This window comes from Syngnathoides biaculeatus, chromosome 6 (assembly GCF_019802595.1).
Source record: "Syngnathoides biaculeatus isolate LvHL_M chromosome 6, ASM1980259v1, whole genome shotgun sequence".
NCBI classification, from domain to species: Eukaryota; Metazoa; Chordata; class Actinopteri; order Syngnathiformes; family Syngnathidae; genus Syngnathoides; species Syngnathoides biaculeatus.
This window is the reverse complement of record NC_084645.1, coordinates 1121976-1139294: the sequence shown is the minus strand read 5'-3', so window position 1 is coordinate 1139294 and position 17319 is coordinate 1121976. Positions and strand designations below refer to the sequence as shown.

Sequence of the window (17319 nt, the reverse complement as noted above, 5' to 3'; positions counted from 1 at the left end):
AAAAAGAATCCCATAATAATTATTATCCAAGCAAAAATAATTAGAAACTAAAATTATATTTTGATGTTAGACGGGACAAGTAAACCAAGTTTCCACTGTTTATTGAACAAGGAAAAGCAACTCAATTGTCATCTCCGGTCCAAGATGAATTTTTCTCTGTCTACTAAATTGCCTGTTTAGCTTTTGCAAATAAACATTGGGCTCAATTTCCCTCTGTGACAAAATCTCCCTACATCGGCGTTGGTCTCCACAACTCCGGACACTAGAGAACTGCATTTTATCATAAAAGTGTATCTTATGTGCTGTGGAGTTGTCAGTACTCATTGATAACTCTTTAACTAGTTACCCTTTGATAACAGTTTTGAACCTGTGACATGCCTTTTAAATTTCCAATAGTATTTTCAGCTAAGCCTGACTCAATGTTTTTCAAATGGTCTGATTTGCACAGTTGATGTTTGTTTTCTTCCTCTCTACTATATCTTACCTTTCAGTTAAAGCACCGCCTCTCTTCACAGACTAAAAGTACCCTTACGTCTTTTTTTCAGATGCGTTTCATGCACTCATTGAGCCGTATGCATGTCACTTGAATAATTTATACTTGAAAACTCAAGATTACACTTGGTATGGGTTAACATGTTTACAGTATAATAAAGTGTCTGGCAGGTAAAATGTTACTAATCCTTGATATGATTGTTTTTAGTACACCGAAAGAAAAGAACTGTTGTCACGAAAGACATGTTTTGGAAGAGGTGGCAGCAAAGTAGACCAGGAAAAACTTTGTAACTGCAAATGCGTTTGGATGTTTTGTGTTTACAGAGCATTGTAGCATGCAGCAAAGATTGCGTATAAAAAAAGATTTGTATATATCCATATAAATAATGCACCTCATATCTCTGCAGGGGGATTCATATTGTGTTCAATACATGCAATATAATGTATGGAAGAATTGGCTTTCTCAATCATACAACAATTCAGCAACGTGGTGGTGAAAAACCGATGCGAGGAAAGGGTTTATCTTCTGCACACATATATACTTAAGTCCCACAAAAACATTGGAATTATGTAACAATTAAGGCTGCATGACAGCACATTTGTGTGAGAACATGTTTTAATGTCATGTTGTGTTTTTTTTTTTAATTTCCTTTTTTGTTTACTCAGCAAACAGCCTTTGAATATACAATGATTTAGTCCTTTAAGGAAATTATGCTTGATGTACTGCACCGAACATATACTGTAAAGTAACTAAAAGATGAAGCCTTTTGGTATTTTTTGTCTTCATTCACATCTTTTCCAATCTTTTAGAGCCACAGCCACACACCGAGGACAGATCCTCTTCAAGGATGCTCTGGCACAACAGTTATGTGAACAGGGAGGTGAGCATAAACACACACACACACACACACACACCTGAATCAAAACACGCACGCCTCAACTTAGTTGGAAACTTAACACAAAGTTCAATACCATTATATTTGAACTGGAAATTTTTCCAACTGTTTTAGTCCCTGTTTTGATGTAAAAAAAATAAATAAATAAAAATAAATAAATCCTTGAAAAAAATGTAAGAAAAATGGTTGAACATGCTGAAAATACTGACATAAAGTTTGGTGAATTAGATCTTTAATTTTTTTGTTCTGTTTATGATTTAATAGAAAGCAAGCTTACTCCCATTCCAAGCTAAAATTTTGCATTTTGTAACGTTTTGTTCATTTACTGAATTATCCGTATTAGAGCGTCAACCTCCTGTCTAAATCCTCAATCGTTATTTGCAGTGACAATAACAAATGAATCACATGTAGTTTTGTCTTGTTAGCACTTATTGTTAGTGTGCTACTTCTTCATTCCAGAGGCGTAGCATTAGAATGTCACAGCTGGGGCTAGAAATTCTTAGAGGCCCAATTTTGCCAGCTTAATTTCAGCTTATGCTCAAGTCAGCTTTTTAACCCTCTCCCTTGCTCTTTCTCACTGTCAGAGATTTAGTATATTTTATGGCAGACACTGCATATATCCACTTTCTGTGACAGCCCTTAAGTAGCAATTGACAGCGCGGTCCAACTCCGCATGCTGAGCGAGTATAATCGCTTGTTTACAGGAAAGAAGCCCCTTGCTTTCTCGTGGACTCCTCCTCATAGTTGAAATTTGATTTTCAAATCAATAGAGCGATGCAGTCATTCAATTCTTCATGCCTTTTTGTTGACAGAAAGGTCCTGTAAATGAGAGGATATATTCTCTCATTGGCTCCAAGTGGTTAAATGAATACAAAAAAAAAAGCCATGGTCCTGGTGCCTTCCCAAACGCGGGTTGTTTAAAGGTGAAGTCATGGATGGCGACTCTGGATAATGTTCACTGGAGGACTTATTAATTTTGGATAACATTTACAAAGAAAACTGAGCTGTCGGTTATTCAGACTTCTGCTCACTTTGACTACGGAGGTGCTAGCTCAGGAACCTCATCATAAGTCACTCATTACCTTTTCAAAGTACTTACCAGTGCACGTGATAATAATATGCCTAAAAAAATGATGACTTCCTCGTCATAATACCCCCCCCCCAAAAAAAAAAAAAAGTGACTTCTCTATACCGTAATAGTAAAAAAAAAAAATCATTTTTTTTGGGTCATAAGAAAAATATTTTCATCAATCTCAGTCCCAACCAAAGGTTACCAGTTTGGGCAAAAAGGAAAGGTGTAATGATAAGCATAGAGATGATTTCTGATAGTGATAATACGTTTTGGATGAGTACAACTTGGAAGTCAACCAGCATCACAAAAGTCGATTGTGTCTGACTTTGGAAGTTACACTCTAACTGAAGCCAACATACGTCACTTCAGCGCCAAGGCCTCCAGCATCCCACTAATGAAAACCAGAGTGGACAAACTGCACAGATTTCAACCTCAAGGTTTGGAAATGTCGTTAATGGCAGCAGAGCAACAGGCAGTGATGTATACACGATGATCTGTGGTCAACAAATACTGTAAAAGTGTGACACTGATAAAGTGGGCGGCCTGCAGGAGAGTTATAGAGCTGGAAACAGCTAACAGTGATGAAACACAAAGGATGAAAAAAGGTCCGCAAGCACAAAACGGAGAGAGCGGCAACATTTCAGTGATGACCTCTCACTTTGACCATTAATGTGTCCGAACAGTGCAGACTGCTCAGAGCAAGAAGTTACTTTAAATTTCAAGATTAACATTCAAAGCGGAATAATAAAATCTACAAGGCCAGCTGGAGCCTCTTCATATGCTTAAGACCGATACTTTGAAGAGCCACAGAAATGAAAGCTATCTAAAGCAGGGTTATGATCCTTGGAGGAGGGAGAAAGGAGGAGGAAAACTGAAAAGCAAAGTTGGAGGGAGAGACGTTGAGGCAGAGGCTGCATTGTGAGGTAATTTACCAGGAGGATTACTTAATGAACACGTGGTTGGATTAATCAGGATGATAAAAAAGGTTACAGTGGGGTATAAAGTTATAAAGACAGAAGTTATGAGTTCCAAACTATGCAGACATTCAGATTAGTGTTTGAGTGTGGAATAAGATGCCGAGCAGTGCTGTTTATGTTTGGTCTCATTCACTCTGTAGCCTGCAGTGCCCTCATAGCTGATGTGGCGGCACTTTTTTTGCCCTCCAGCCTTTCATCCTACCTTTCGCAATTGCTCCCACCTACTTTGATCCATGCCCAAAATATATATTGTAGTTCCTAATTTGGAAATGGTGGAAAGATATTCAAATAGTTTTTTTAATTAATTCATTTCTGTATGCTTATAATAATCGTTGTGAACAGCTAACACTAACTCATTCAAAGTTCCCGCTATAAATTGTGACTTTTTTACCCTGCTTTCCCGCTTGTTGCTTATACAATGCAGCTAATTTACGGAATTTCCATGCCAGGAGCATCATGTTGTCATCTATTCTCAGCTTCACTCAAACCCACCAGAATCATGTTTACAGTTCATGAGTTCCTCAATGTGCTCCATGTCAAACTGTTCATTTTTTTTAAAACTCAAATTCTCACACAGCATTCAGATCTGCTTTGTTCAAGCACATGCCCTCACCATGGTGAACCTCTTATTTCCTACAGTAACATTTGAAGTTTTCGTTTTGTCTTGTGTTTGTAAATGTAATATGAACGTCTTATAAATCATGTTTCTAAAGACAGAATTCTGTGGTCCAGTGAAGAGCCATCTCTTTGCAATTTGCTATTGACAAATTCACTTGAGCTTTTTCCGTCTAACTTATCCTTAGCTATTCCACTCAGCTGAAAAACACAACTAATGTATTCTCAATTTTAGTACTTTTTCTGAAAATCCTCCAGATGCCACATGATGTTACCAAAGATCGGCCACTAGTAAACTTGTCATTAATGTCTAAAAAGTACTGTATGCTGAATTGATACAGCTCAACTTTTCTAACATTGAAGCTAAATTTGGCTTGAGTTGTTAGCAGAAGACAGAACAATCACAGATTTTCTGTGCTAACTGGCTATCAAACACTTGAGCTGAAAGACAAAGATCCGGTTCCAGTTATTTATTTATTGGCTGCTATCCCTATCTTTCCAAATCACAGATGTTTACTTCATAAAAAGTAGGAGAATTTGTAGCCTTAACTTTTAGCAGAAAATATGCTTTGAAATAGGCGGCACGGTGGATCTGCTGGAAAGCATTGGCCTCACAGTTCTGAATTCCTGGGTTCAAACCCGGGCCCGCCTGTGTGGAGTTTGCATGTTCTCTCCGTGCCCGCGTGGGTTTTCTCCGGCCACTCCTGTTTCCTCCCACATCCCAAAAACATGCAACATTAATTGGACACTCTAAATTGCCCCTAGGTGTGATTGTGAGTGTGGCTGTTTGTCTCTATGCGCCCTGCGATTGGCTGGCAACCAGTTCAGGGTGTACCCCTCCCCCTGCCTGTTGACAGCTGGGATAGGCTCCAGCACTCCCCACGACCCTTGTGAGGATAAGCGGCTGAGAAAATTGTTGGTTGGATGGTGCTTTGAAATATCATTCGGGTGTTACAGTAGTTGAATAGTCTACTAGAAAAAGCATTTTAAAAAAACACCTTAGCTGGATAAAATAAATACACCCCCACTGAATTCATACCAAGCTAGATGAGAGGAGGCCATGGCAAGAGGGACGTGCGGGGATGTGCTGAAGACTTAAAGCTTTACTGGTTGCGGCTTTAGAGCCAGCAGGCTGTCCATCAGCTCCACCTCCTGACAGCAGAGCCAGCAGTCCCAGCGTTCTGCCCGGCGTCGTCAGGTCCTCATTTCCAGTAGGGAAATAAATCTGTTCTTTATGGGCCCAGACTAGTACACTGCAGCCCAGATGGATTATTACAGAGACTTATAACTCAAAGAGGCCACTGCTCCCTGAGGGATGCTTGATCACGGTGTATAAGAGAAGTGATTGAGGGCCTCGTCTGTCTGGTCACCTCACCAATACCCATGCCAGGCTGTCACTGCTGAGTGGTTGCCTTCAATAAAGTTGAAATGACCCTTGTCCACAATTTGTCAATCAAATCCTTACAAATGTGCATGCAAACCTTTCCAGCTCAAGACCCAAATTATACATTTACTCCCTGCTTGTCGCTTAAAAAATTGCCTTCAGATTCTATCATATAAATATACCAAATAACACAAATCAATATTTGCATGTAAGTCAATAATGAAGAACCCAATATATGGATGCTCACCACGATAAGTTCAAAACCTGTTTGCTACAAAAAATGTTCACCTACTTGACAAAGTAGGTGTACATTTTTTGTAGCCTAAAGTTGACCCAGGACTTATAGAGTGCCATCCATCCATTTTCTGAACTGTTTATGCTCACTACAGTCGCATGCCTGCTGGACTCAATCCCAGCTATTGTATGATGAAAGGCATGGTGGACACTGAACTATTCACCAGCCAATTATAGGTCACATAGAAACAATTTGCAACCGCATTGACACCTCAAGCAATTTGGTCTCTTCAGTTAACCTACTATGGATGTCTTAGGGATGAAACCGTAGTACCCGGAGAAAACACACGCTGGCACGGGGTGATTTCAAATTCCAGTTTTATTCTTATTTTATGCTCAAGATCTTTGTTGGTGAATGACACGCAAACAACAGAAGGTGCAGGACACAGTTGAGCTACACAACTAAGAAAACTCATTTTGTCCCCAAGCAAAATCTCTTAATTCATTGATTCATCCATCCATTTTCTTATTTGCTTATCCTCACAAGGGTCACAGGAGTGCTGGAGCCTATCCCAGCTATCTTTGGGCAGGAGCCGGGGTACACCCTGGATTGGTTCTTAGCCAGCTGTTATAATTGCAAACAACCCTAAATGTTTCTCTCATTAGAGGTCGTCACCACAACGTACTTCAATACTTAGGAAACCATGAAACTAAAATATGGCAATTTTTAATTAGAAATTGTTGCATATTTAGCTTTCTCAGAGATCCTGAAGAAACCTGAACAAAGTTCATGAAAGGTTCTTGGCAGGACTGGGATTTGAACCCACATCTCTGAAGAGACTCAAACCTTTAAACCAGGGTACACCACCCCTGTGAAGTGGTTGTTGTTGTCTCAGCAGCACAAGGCCAAATGGGTTGAACCAATGCCAACTAAACTCACTGGTGTGAAGTAAAAAAAATCTTTGTTTCCACCTGCACTTAAAAAACCGGGCCAGAGAAAATAATGATAGAACTGGAAGATATTGGTGTCTTCTTGTGGCTTTTTGTTTGCCTCGTTAACCTACAGTACATGATTACTGTAATGATGCCAATTGAAACCCACAGGAAGGCCCAGCTTCTCTCAAAGTCGGGTGGAGTGGTTGCAAACTAACAATCGCTGCAATTCATTGAAGCTAAAACAACAGCATCCTGAGTCCTGGGGAGAGTGTAATTGCGACCGCCGGTTAGCGGCAACTTCAAACGACCCTCGCCTCGTTGAGGATGTGAGTCAGACGACGTTAACAAGAGTAAACTGGAGAGACGGGGAGGTGGATGGATGGCATTTGCGGAGTGGTGAGGAAAAAGCCAAGAGAGGGGGAGATTAGAATAGGACGGAGAGAGTTGAAGAGGGGAAGAAGATTTAATATGGCTTGTGCTCCGCTCCATTTGTGCACAGATGGCAAAGTCTGCCAGAGCTTATGCTTCTTACTTTCATTCACCCCCCCCAAAAAATGCTCATAAGCACTTCTGTGCTTTAAATTGTGGTGCAACATGTTTTTTTTTTCTTTTTACATATTTCCTTTGAGTCATTTTCCTGTTTATCTGTGCTTCTGACTATCAGGGGGGAAATAAGGATAGTGTATGTGTGCGTAGTTGTGTGTACGTGTTTGATTATAAGCCCTGGCTGGTAAGATACAAGCATTAGCAGGGATGAGCTCCTAATAGAGGAGGCAGTAATTGAAGTCTTTAAGGAAGTGAGAGGGGATTAATCCCAGTGAAATGAGCACCACTGTCTGGTCCTGATTCCGGAAGCGCTGAGGGTGAAGCGGCTCTGCACGATAGGACAGGAAGAGAGAGCTTGATGAAGTGTGGAGAAAGAAAACTGTAAATGAGTCAATTTTTTCAAGAAAGAAAGGATTACCCAATCACAAAAAAAAAGAAAATCAAAACTTCTAGGTCTTTCTGCAGCCAATTGGACTCAGTAGAATGACCAAAGGCAATTTAGAACGATTGTGAAAGAGAGCACAGAAACAACCAAGCATGTGCTTTACAAGAATTTGAGTGGGCGGATTAGTCTGAATCTCTCTTTGCATGCATTTGTAAACTGGTTATACAATTATTTATTCCCTTCTTATAACACTTTAGGAAGGACATAAACAAGGCGTGCAAAGAATGCACGGTTTGCACATCGAGGGAATCCTACATAGATACTTTGAGTGTGTTTAGAGCTCGGAGACGTTGCAGGATTAGAAGCAGAGGACAAGTGCTCGCGGAGGTCTTTGATCTGCTTTTAATGGGCTTCATGTTGCCACCGTGAAGTTGAGCAGCAAAGAACACCAGGGCAGTACAGGCTGAGCTGGCCTGCATCAAACTTAAGCAGCACTGGGTGACTTTGTACAGCCCGCTCTAATTGACATAAAGAACTCTTAAACGAAAATGTGGCCTAAACTTAAAGCAACAGTTCTCGCAAAGAATTTATTATATTGAGCCACGTTGTTTGAAAAAGTCATCTCCCTTATTTTGGACAGTCTGAAGTGAACCAAAGTTACTCAATTTTAGATCATTTGATTGTATCTGTGTTTTATCAAATGCGTAGGCTCATCCTGGATTGAAAATATAGAGGCGGATTATCCTTCTCTTCAGTCTAGAAAATGATAGCTTTGTATAAGAGCAGAGCAAAGAAGGTTTAAAAGGTGGCATTGTTCAACCAGGTCAAAAGCACTGTCACACTTAACAGGTCTTACTTTTGGGAGCCTCAAACCCTGCTTTATGTAGATACTCCATATCATTCCTTCATCTGCTTTGCAAGCTTTTGCAAAGCTATCAAATGTTTCAGTACTAGAGGTCTGAAATGAAATGGCTAGAATGACATCAAAAAGTTTTGCAATGGGATTAATGAGCCAGCACAAACTTGCCACTCACTACAAAACTGCCCATCGATCGTCAATTCTAGAAACTCAACCTTTTTGGTCCCATTATTTACAATTAGCTTTCAAGCACAAAAGTTGTGTATATGCTCTGTGACATAAAGATATTTCAAAATGGCAGACTAAGTATTTTAAAACTGTTTTTAAATAGTTATGTTTATTCATTAAGTGCTAGTACTTTTCCGCTCAGGAGAGGGATGCTTACCTTAGTTTTAGTTTGACCCAGTTGGAGAACTGGAGCATTAAAACACCCAAACGCCTCTGCGGAGGACAGCGGTTAATTGGTAATGAACCGTTAATCATGGCCGCCTGGCCCTTCATGACTTGAAGGAATTAACAGTAACAGCCAGGAGACCACAGCTGCGGCCAGCCTGGACGTCACCAAAGTTTGCTCTCCCCTCAAATGATTTAAAACGAGGCCCACAAAAATGTATGCAGTTAGTGACAGCTTGTACATACGGAGGATATTTGTCTGTTTGCAGGACTATGCAGCAGGGTGATTGTTGAGCAACTTGAGGAAACAATGTCACACCATATTAAATACATATATCATAAAACAGTACATTTATTATATCCTACTGCAGGAAACCCAGAAGAACGTATAGTTCATAGCTGTCATCTGGAATTTTGCATGCATGAAACATCCTCCACAGTTTGATTTGGACCAGGTTCAAATTTTATTACACAGTTTGAACAGTACTTCTTTGAGTTTTAAAAAAAGTTAGGACATTTTTTTTCTCAACACACATTGAAAATATTTCACTTGAACTGCAGCTTGTAACCATATCGTACTGTATTTATCTGTAGCCTGATAAAAGCCATCCATTTTTTAAACATCTGTTTCATACTGTAACTGTACTGTACTCACATCTTGAGCTAATGTGGGGCCTTGCTCAAGGGAATTTCAAACATAGTCAGGAAACAGATGACCATTTCTCCAAAAACTAGTTGCCATTTCACACTTCTGCAGCCCGTTAAACCGCCTGCCTCCAATTCCAAAGGCCAGATCTTTGTAAATGAGCTACCCCCACCCTAATGCATGGACCCCATGTGTTTAATCTGTGCAGGAAAGTCACAACCTTCGAGGAAGTCATTTACCCGATACTGTAGATTATCACCATCTTCATGATCGATTTACATGTTGGCAGTGCTAATTCTAACATGGGGTTAGGTTTTTGAATGCGGCAATGATATTAATTATTGTTAATTATTATTAACAGCTTGACGGAAAACATTTACCATTTCCCCATGGATTGCATGTTTGGAGTCTACTTGGGTCCTCATATTAACTCAGTTTCTGTCTGTTTCAGCTCCAACAGAGTCCCCACTGAGACCAAGTCTGTGTGAGTCTGCTTTTCAGGACATTGCTTTTGTTGTCTTTACGTATTATAAAACTTCAGAGAACTGCAAATAGTGTCTAACGTTGAGCAAATGGAATGTGTATGCGTGTGCAGTGGAGGTCCACGCTAATCATGCTGTGCTGCGTGACGACTTTGATTCCAACCTGCAAGGGGAGCTGGACCCAACCATCTGGTACGCGCCTGATCGTCTTTCAGTCAGCAAATGCATTCCTGGGCTTGATCATATTCATCTTTATAATTCCTGTTCAGGTCCGAGAGCTCAAACTCCGAGCTGGGCGAGCAGTGTGGGGTTCTGATGCATGGAAGTGCGGTCACTTTCTGTGAGCCCCTTGGAGAGCGAGAGCTGGCAAGTCCCATTTGGGATTGATCCTAAACACTTTTTATGCCCATTTACAAAATATTTTTACTTTTTTTGCCATTACATACTGTGTGGTATTTGCATGTTCTCCACGTGCTTCTGTGGGTTTTCTCTGGGTAATCCAGCTTCCTCCCACACTCTGGAATCATGCAGGATTATTTATGATGACAGTAAATTGTCCATATGAGTGTGAATGGTGGTTTTTCTATTTTTGATTGACTGTCGACCAGTCGAGGCTGTACCATGGCTCTTGCCTTAAAGTCAGCCAGGATAGGCTGCAACTCACCTGCAACTCTAATTAGTTCAAGCACTATAAAAATGGTTCTGTTTTTATAGATTTGTATATTAAAAAAATGAAATGTAGCTATTTGATTTGATGCCATAATGTCCTAAAAAGCCTTTCTCTATGCCCTACAGATCACTGTCCCTCTCAACACCAGCACAGCATTTGTCCTTCAGTTTGCCTTGGGTGAGTATTAAATGGACTCAGGGATGCTGTCATGGTTTTTGGGCCCTTTGTAAAAAAAAAAAAAAAAAAAAAAAAAACATATATCATTTTGGGCCTCACCACTTCAATACCACAAATTGAAAATACAACTTTTTTTGGACTCCTGGCTCCAAAAATCTCTCGCTTTTCTGTTGCGCATGTGTCCCAGCATCCACATTCAACACTGTACTACGTGAAGCCACATTTTGTATTCAACAAGTTTATCCTTCCTTTCCTTTTAACCTTGTCCAAACACTAAAGAGATTGCATGTGCAAGTCCTATTCAGTCTGGACAATAAGTGCTTGTGTAGCTCAAGGAAATAGAGGTCTTTCGTGCTCAAATGTCATGCCGCCGGCTTGGACACAATACAGTTCTGCTCACCGTCTCTTATTAATCTTTTACATGAGGTACCCAGAGGGCCTTGACAGAGTTTTAAAGATGTTCTATTTTTCATGGCCATTGTAAGCATCCGGCGGTCTTCATGGGAAGGTGCGACTGAACACATTATTCCCTATTTTGTCTTCCTCTCAGTGTTTTATTTACGAGTGTTTTGTCATACATGTGAGTTTATACAATTAAAGCTGTGCGGTTAGGTGGTGGCTGCATCATGCTCTGCTGTCTCCAGGTGGACAGGGAGCAATGCAATACGTATGGACACTGACAAAACATGGATGGCTCACACCATCAGGGGGAGTACACAGTTGGGAATGCAGGCAGTGGGATTCTCCATTAGTGACCTTTGAACCCACCATATCCCAAAGCATCAACACAAACAAGTTACAAATGCACAGTAGTCTCACATCAAGGCTTTAAAGAACAGTTTTACCACTTGAAAATTGATGGCTTTTTGTGTGGTTGGCCTAAAAATGCATTTTTTATTTTAATTTTTTAAGAATTCTGTTCTATGATTAATAATTCTATTTGTGTTTAAAAAAAATTCACAAGAATTTACAAGCTGTCATGAATTATTCTTTCCCACACTCCAATCCAATCCCTCAATATCGTTCTTGTGTCACTTATTTCCACGATGATACCATGAGAATTCTAAAACAAATGACGATTTTTCCATCTGGTTTGACACATTTAAAAAAAACTTCACATTGCATTTACACAGAATTGTCCTTTTTCATCCTTTGTGCCACCCAGGTTCAGGTTCTTGTCGTTTCAGTTACTCGGACCCCAGCATCATTGTATCTTACAGCCTCAATGGAAATGCCAACACCTCTGACTGGATCACACTGGAGAAAATCAGGTCTCCTTCAATTCCTTAGCTCTCTGTGAAATTTCTCTCTTTTAATGGTTCCATGTACTGTACTGCATTCAAGAATTTTGCTCGCACACTTGCAGTAATTGAACAAGAACGTATAAACTGTGTGGCCTCTAGAGCTCCTACCAATAGCAGCACCGCTGTCCACCTTCTTCCAATGCCACTGAGATCGAAGGCTGAGAATGTTCGACTCCGCTGGTCTCAGGAAGCTCCTCAAGGACCCGAAGGCTACGAGTCTTGCTGGGGGCTGGACAATGTGCTGCTGGTCAATGCCGCTCATAAAGTTCCTCTATTGGAAGACAGCCTGGACCCCCTGGACACTGCCAACTGGCTCTTTTTCCCAGGCGCTACAGTCAAGGTTTGATTACATGAATAAAGGTGTTTGGAGATAAGACAGAAAGCTATAAACTCTCGCACGCATTCCCTTCTCTTACTGTTTATGGTCACCTAACCCAGTACACTGTTTTACAGCATGCTTGCCAGTCAGAGGGTAACTCACTATATTTCCATGGTGGTGAAGCGGTTGGCCACAGCTTCGCCTCCAGCAGAGACATTGACCTGCACCGTGAGGAGGGAAGAAGCTACTGGGAGGAAGATTTTGAGAGCCCACCCTCAAAGTGAGTCAAGATAACGGTCATAAGTAACCCCGATTTCCAGGTTTAGGGTTGTCAACAGCAGAATGTCACAAAAAGGTGACATCGCTGAAATGATCTCATATTCTAAGAAAATGTGTAAAAATAACTGAATTTAAACGCATTTTGAACATTTGGGATGCTTTGTGGAATCGGTTGTAAAATCTATTTATTTCTTTGAATGGGATGTTGTGATTTGGATGAAGTAATCTTTTGTTTTCAAAAAAGAAACCTATTCAATTCCGTCAGGCTATGACAGTGTTTTCCAACTATTGTGAATGTAAAAAGCTACAAAATTAGCTGATGAAATCCTTAAAAGCATGCCTATAATTACCATGATCAGAGACATTTTTACAGAGCAGAACCACAGGGAGGCTTTAAAAGTAATGTTAAGGATCTGAGAAGCACTGCAGGACCTTTATTCCTGCCCTTCTGGTTTTATTCCTCAATGTGATAAAAGATCAGTGACTCAAAAAGTACACAAAGTTGCACTTAACTTTTGAGCGCATTGTGTTGAAGACCACGGTAATCTGTGTGAGATATAAAAGCGGTTTTAACTGATAATGAAATATGCATAAAACTAAATCTATACTAATTATAACCAAGTATGCTTTGTGCACAGAACACACACACCTGCCATATGACGTGACATGCAACTACTGTTTATTACATGCCTCTGACTGCTTCACAGGCAGCAGTCCATCTGTTCACATTGAGAAACGTTGTGCATACGATAACACAACACAGGCCTACACAGAGTATTATCACTGCCATTGGCTCATAGTTAATAGAGGAGCGCAGGAAATAGAGATGATAGATTTTATAATTATCTACCTGTGTATTTTTCCATCACGAGTGTGGCTTTCCACCATCATGACGTGTGGCATCATGCTGCACAGCGGTCCTGTCACACCCGTCAGGTGTCATGGGCTCACTTATTTGTTGGCTAAGCAGGCGGAATTTTTGTGGTTAATGATACCCACTAGCAGTATTATTTACCCCAAAACAGTGACGGTGACACACCAGCATGCATGACATTATTTTACATTCTCTTAAAGGGAGCGGAAGGGATAGGGACACCCAGGAGAGGGTTGACATACTGAGTTAACTTCTGTCAGTGTTAATGAGGATCCTCTCCTACTGTGCATAAATATGTCTTTTCACCATCTTCCAGGTGATTTATACAAACCATTCCATGACAAAAAAAAAAAGCTCTCTTTTTTTTTAAATAGATTTTCCTTGTTTCTAACTTTACTTACCAAAACTGGCCATTTGTTTCCCTCAGCTGGGAAATACAGGGAGCTGTGTACGGGACCCAGTGCGGCGAGATTGAGTCGGGCTCGGCGCTGGTGTTTGAGATGGAGGGGCGAAGGAGAGTGTGCACGCCATACATCGACACGACCTCATATGGAAACCTCCGCTTCCACTTCTCTATGGGTAAAAAAACAAATCGTTGACTGTATCTTCTAATGTAGCTTTACATTCCACACTCTATCCATGGGTCTGAAAGTAGTGCTCTTCCGCAGGTGGTGCTGAATGTGATCCCGGAGAGTCACATGATCATGATGTGATTCTTTTTGGTAGGTCAGAAGGCAGGAGGGAACGTGTTGTCCTCGACACCCTCCCATATTCTTCCTACAGGGTGAGATACATCCACAAATTACCAGATACTAAAACGACTGTACTGGCATCCTTCTGACAAGGAGATGATTTTTCATCAGTGTGAGTTTGTTCTTGTGCCACATCCTGGCTATAGTTTTTCAGTTTTTGGTACTTAAACCTGTGGCACGGTGACTCAGCTGGAAAGAAAAGGTTCAATCCCGGACCCGCCTCTGTGGAGTTTGTATGTTTTCCCCATGCCTGCATGGGTTTTCTCTGGGCACTCTGGTTTCCTCCCGCATCCCAAAACATGCAACATTAATTGGACACTCTAAAATTGCCCATAGGTGTGGTTGTGAGTGTGACTGTTTGTCTCGATGTGCCCTGCAACTGGCTGGCAACCAGTTCAGGGTGTTACCCGCCTCCTGCCCGTTGACAGCTGGGATAGGCTCTGGCACTCGCGCAACCCTAGTGAGGACTAGCGGCTCAGAAAATGGATGGATGGATGGATGGATGGATGGTACTTTCACCTTGGTTTCTTTAATGTTGTGTAGTGATCGTTATGATGATGTAATTAAAATACAATTTTAGAATGGACAATCACATTTGAAATTCAATTCGGTTCAGTTGCTTATACAGTATCTCCATGTGTTGGTGCTAATATAGGATATACTGTATGTTCCAATATTTATGGTTTCCATGAGAAGACTGCTATCATTGTAAAAGCAAACCATTTGTAATTATGTAAATGTTTAGTATAGTCACCACATCATATTATTACATACACACAATCGCCATTGAAATTGATAATTTCATATATACTTTTAAAAACAAATTTAATTTGAAATCACAAGTAATGCAAAGTTGTGCCCCCCCAGAACCCGGGTGTGCACCTATGCAGTAAAAAGTCTGGATTTGGATGAAACTTAGAATTCCATGTCGCAATTATTATTATTTATGTATATATGCATCACTCTTATATGCATGCATGTACTATATGTACATAGACGAAATATTACAAATTGCTTTTCTTAAAATAATTAATTCATAAACCACTTTTAGTGACCCTCTCCTCCTTATCCCCACCTCTGTGTCTTCCCCGTCAGACACCCGCTGTGGTTTCAGTGGCGTTGCCCTCTGAGCTCCAGACGCCAGTCTCCCAGTTCTGCTTGGAGCAGCATTCACACGGGGGCGCCAACCGCCACGTGTGGGCCGTGGACTTTATGCAGCTGCTGCCCGTGCTCCCTGGCACGCACACGCACGTCGTTCAGTTCTCCATCAATCTCGGCTGCGGCTCCTACCAACCTGCCAACAGGTGGGGCGTATTTGAAAAATTGGCTAGAACAGTGAGTTTACACTAAGTGCAAAAAAAAAAAAAAAAAAAAACCAACCAAAAAACCTTATAACTCTCCAACTTATAAGATTATGATCAATATTAAAATACAAAACCATAAATGGTCCAAGTGTACATCAACAATGCAGCACGTTTATTTAAAAAATAGTGTAGGCCACTGTAAATATATGACATGAACATTAATACTAATATGGGGGGGCTGTACTTAATGAGTTACTGCAAATATATTAGACATATTAGTTGAATAAAATTGTACTTAAATATTTTTTAAAAAAACAGAATCTCTCTGAAAGGCAATGTGGTGAACTTAAAAGTTAAATACAACCAAACTGTACCTTGGCATTGCTAATTAGACTTTCCAGTAGAGGGGCCCGTGTACAATTTAAAAAAAAAGTATGTTAAAAGTCTGACTGAAAACAAATAATAATGAGGAAAAAATAATAAGAAAAATAAATAAAAATTACAATCCCTAAAATATTTTTTTTATTTTTTTTTAAATTATATTCATTGCAAGGATCCAACAGTTGCTTTACATTTTTTAATAATAGTCTTTATTATAATAATAATAATAATAATAGAAATACTGACAATGGATGGGCAATAGCGTAATGTATATTATAATAGCAAATTACCTAATAATATTTTGTACTCAGTGTCAGTCTGGAGTTTTCCACCAATCACGGTCGTTCCTGGTCTCTACTCCACACTGAGTGTCTGCCAGAGCTTTGCGCAGGACCCCACCTACCCCACAGTACCATCTACTCCTCGGACAACTACAGCGGGTAGGACTCACCACACAGTGGAAAGAGCGGGCGCTGCAACTCCAGGATGTCAATGCATCACTTTGAACCCTGCCTTGCATTTCTGCAGATGGACCAGGATTTCCATCCCTCTGCCCAATGCTGCCCTGACAGAGACCACGCGATTTCGCTGGAAACAGTCTGGCACCGGCTTGGGCAACATGTGGGCCATTGATAATGGTCTGAACCGTAGACACACACGAAATTTCTTTTTATGGCTATAATCAAAACACATTTATTCTTTCATGGAGTTAAACCCAAATGACTTGACAAAAATACCATTCATTGTCCATGTATGTTCTTCAGTGTATATTGGTCCAGCCTGTCTCCGTTTCTGTTCTGGGAGAGGACATTGTTCCCGCACTGGCTGCAAGTATGTCGAAATACTGTCTGCACAACAAAATGTATCATCTCATTTCCAACCTACTGGTATTTAGAAGTATTCAAATGTATTATCTTAATAACATATTGATTCATTTTAATTGTATTTCTTTCATTTTAAAGTGGACTTGTTTTTACCCAGATGTGACCCAGGCTTCAGCGGTCCAGCCTGCGAGCTCGCCTCCCAGACGTTTCCAGCCTTCCTCTCCGAGGGTTTCTCCAGCCCGCGACTTTCCTCCTACCACAGCTTCTCGTCCCTGCGTGGAGCTGAAGTCAGCTTTGGCTGTGGGGTTCTGGCAAGTGGCAAGGCGCTGGTCTTCAACAGGGATAGTAGGAGACACCTCGTCACCGCACCGCTGGACAGCTCTCAGGCCAGGCAAGTAAAGATATGGCCCTTTATGTTGCACTGACCTCCTCCAAGTTTGAACAGTCCGGATGTGTAGGAGCACTAATTAGTACACCTTTATAATTCAACAAGCGTGAACGTAACAGTTTTGATTGCT

General features: G+C 40.8%; 1 protein-coding gene across 2 annotated transcripts in view; it reads left to right on the top strand.

The window, feature by feature from the left end:
- Positions 1 to 17319, top strand: part of reln (reelin) — a 110522-nt gene that overhangs the window by 57037 nt on the left and 36166 nt on the right. For both annotated transcript variants that reach the window (XM_061823378.1, XM_061823379.1), the window contains exons 4-18: positions 1303 to 1373; positions 9887 to 9919; positions 10031 to 10109; positions 10187 to 10283; positions 10713 to 10764; positions 11930 to 12035; positions 12168 to 12408; positions 12522 to 12667; positions 13968 to 14119; positions 14209 to 14324; positions 15388 to 15596; positions 16289 to 16417; positions 16506 to 16615; positions 16742 to 16808; positions 16959 to 17192. In XM_061823378.1, the coding sequence (XP_061679362.1) occupies positions 1303 to 1373; positions 9887 to 9919; positions 10031 to 10109; positions 10187 to 10283; positions 10713 to 10764; positions 11930 to 12035; positions 12168 to 12408; positions 12522 to 12667; positions 13968 to 14119; positions 14209 to 14324; positions 15388 to 15596; positions 16289 to 16417; positions 16506 to 16615; positions 16742 to 16808; positions 16959 to 17192 (1842 nt within the window). The remainder of the gene's footprint in view (positions 1 to 1302; positions 1374 to 9886; positions 9920 to 10030; positions 10110 to 10186; positions 10284 to 10712; positions 10765 to 11929; positions 12036 to 12167; positions 12409 to 12521; positions 12668 to 13967; positions 14120 to 14208; positions 14325 to 15387; positions 15597 to 16288; positions 16418 to 16505; positions 16616 to 16741; positions 16809 to 16958; positions 17193 to 17319) is intronic.